The sequence below is a fragment of the Apis dorsata genome, unplaced genomic scaffold (assembly GCF_000469605.1).
Source record: "Apis dorsata unplaced genomic scaffold, Apis dorsata 1.3 scaffold_1169, whole genome shotgun sequence".
NCBI classification, from domain to species: Eukaryota; Metazoa; Arthropoda; class Insecta; order Hymenoptera; family Apidae; genus Apis; species Apis dorsata.
Window position 1 is genome coordinate 17,413 of NW_006264266.1, and position 2,813 is coordinate 20,225.

The window sequence follows — 2,813 nt, forward strand, 5'->3', positions numbered from 1 at the left end:
ATATATTTTTTAAGTAAATTTTTTATATCAATATAATAAAAAATAATAAGATATGATATAATATAATAATATAATAAGATATTATACATCATATAAATTATTAATATATATTAATTATTATATATTTATTTAAATAAAATTTTCTCTTAAAGTTGTTCTATGTATATGCGAAATATATTTATAATTATTAAAATTTATTTAAATTTTATTCAAATCTTTAAATTTTATAATAAAAACACGAAAAACATTAAAAATTGTAAATAATTCTAATTTTACCCAGAAATTGTAATTTTATAATTACAACTTATATTCTTAGATTGAAATCATTTTACATTAAATCAATTCAATAACTTTTACAGATTTACAGATTACAGATGTTTATTAGATATTTATTATTATTATTTATAGCATTAATAGAAGATTAAATTGAGATATTGAAAAGATTTTGGAATAATATTCTTATTAATGCATCTTAATAAAACTATGATAAAGAATTTGTCATAGTTGAAATTGTCATAGTCATGGCCAATTCTGACTGCAATTTTATATCTCATTGAAAATCTGAACAAAAAAAATCTCATAAAAAAAATTGATTAGAAGCCAGAAATTAATAATATTAAAAATAAAGAAATTTACAGATTAATCTCCATTATTGATTTTGTTAACTATTTAACTGGTTTAAAATATTTTTGTGTCTATCATAAATTGATTTTAATTCATATTTCAGTCATATTGTACATATTTTTTATATCATTATATCGTTAAATCATTTTTAAATTATAATATATAATTATTTCACAATTGAATAAAATAAATATCAAAAAGGTAAATATCAAAGGTGAAATTGATATTAGATTATATATTTTATATCACATAAGATTTTATTTTAATATATATTTATATATTATTCATATAATATATAATATATAATATATAATATATAAAATATATATAAAAATATATATTATTATTTTTAAAAATATATAACATATATATAANATATCTTATTATCAATCTTATTTAATATCTCAAATTAATTTTTTAAATATAATTAATTTACTTAAATTATTTAAATAAATAAATAAAATATTTAATAAAAATGAGTAACTTTCATAAAATAAAAAAAATAAATTGTTACATGATAATTTTAGTATTATATATTCTTTATTAATAGAAAACTAAGAAATTAACATAATTTACAAAATTTTATTATTTAAATCAATATTGACGTAATGCACCACGTCTAATTGCTGGTTGTCGATTTGGTGGTGTTATTGATATATCTAAATAATCACCAATTGTAAATCTATAATTAAAATGTTAAAAATTAAAATTTTTAATCTCAAAACTAATTAGTCTTGAACTAATTTTAATTAAAAAAAAATACTTTATATACCTTGCTTGGGCAAGTGTTTTATTATCATCTGCACCTTTTTGTCCTGAGCAAGTCACACCAATTTCTCGCATACGATATCCAGAATTTCGTAATTCTGGTGTTACTAATGAAAAATCAAAATATGTTCCTTTACTTCTAGCATCTGGATTTACTTCTTTAACTAATCCTGTAATTTCTCTTAAAGTTGCATCCATCCTATATGTTGAATAAACATTACTTGAAAGTTTTCAAATGTTTGTTTTATTTCTGTATAAATTATAAAATAAGAATAAATATATAATTATAAATATTAAAATGTAAAACATTTTACCATGTATATATTTGTAATTCATTTGAAGGAACATTTCCTCTACTGTATTCCATTATATTATGATGTCTGCCTGTATTGCAAAATACTCTCAATAAAAGTGGACATGTCTAAAAATTTATTAGAAAAAAATATATAAGAATATGCAAATATATTAATAACAAAAATTAAGTAATTAATCTTTTTAAAATCTAAAAGTATTAATTCTTTATCGATATTTCTAAAAAATTTTTAATGTTTTTTCTTACTTTTTCTCTATCTATCGGTTTTTCTGGTAATTGCTTTTCATCTACAACCATAGATTCTATTGCTGATGTCATATTTATTATAAAAATTATTTTATTAGAACACAAATAATAGCAATTACAATTATATATACTCTTAAATAAACTTTTAAATAATCTTTGAAATTTTATATCACATTTGTATATGCTTCATATACAATTGCTTACAATGCCCTCTACTGAAAAAATGAATTACGTATATAAAACGTATTAATCATAGATTAAATATCATATTTAGATATAAGAATTTAATACAATTCTTAAAAATCAATTCTACAAATCAATTTAATCATTAAACAAATATCTTATAATATATATTTTTTATGTATATATTTTATTTAAATAATATTTATTTATGTATATAATATATGATACAATATTATAATATTTAATAATAACATTGTATAAAATTACAATTTTACTAATTCAACTTTAGTTTGATATATTCAAAATTTAGAATTTTTAAATAATTAGAATTTTTTAATAACTTAGAATTAATTTTTGGAATTTAATTTTTGGAATTTATTCAGTTTAAAAATTATATTTAATATTTAAATTGAAATATAATTTCATGTTTAATATTTGGAGACCATAAATTAAATTATAATTATGTTTTATGCTATATGCAATGAACATGGATTCTAATGTGCTTCTAGATGTTGCTTGAATTTTGATTTTCTGGAGTTTTTGGGATTGATTCAATTGTCTTACATTAGAGAAGTGAGATATACGAATTGATTGATTTCATCTACTATAAATTAACAAAGAAATTGGACGAATCTATTTTATTAGTAAAAATTGACTAACGAAAAATCACTCCCAATTA

The 2,813-nt window shown here is 17.6% G+C and overlaps 1 protein-coding gene across 1 annotated transcript; it reads right to left on the reverse strand.

The window, feature by feature from the left end:
- Positions 1–1,150: 1,150 nt before the first annotated feature.
- LOC102673043 (histone deacetylase complex subunit SAP18) lies at positions 1,151–2,189 on the reverse strand. Its single transcript, XM_006624872.2, has 4 exons — positions 1,952–2,189; positions 1,707–1,813; positions 1,397–1,591; positions 1,151–1,306 (listed from the first exon to the last, which is right to left on the reverse strand). Exons 1-4 carry the CDS (start codon positions 2,021–2,023, stop codon positions 1,219–1,221), a joined length of 462 nt encoding a protein of 153 aa, XP_006624935.1. The 5' UTR covers positions 2,024–2,189; the 3' UTR covers positions 1,151–1,218.
- Between the last annotated feature and the right edge of the window lie 624 nt (positions 2,190–2,813).

Coding starts and splice junctions, on each gene's coding strand:
- LOC102673043 (XM_006624872.2), bottom strand. CDS start 2,023: ATGACATCAGCAATAGAATCTATGGTTGTAGATGAAAAGCAATTACCA. Junction 1,814..1,951: donor AACCGATAGATAGAGAAAAA/GTAAGAAAAAAC, acceptor ATAAATTTTTAG/ACATGTCCACTTTTATTGAG. Junction 1,307..1,396: donor AAAACACTTGCCCAAGCAAG/GTATATAAAGTA, acceptor TTTTAATTATAG/ATTTACAATTGGTGATTATT.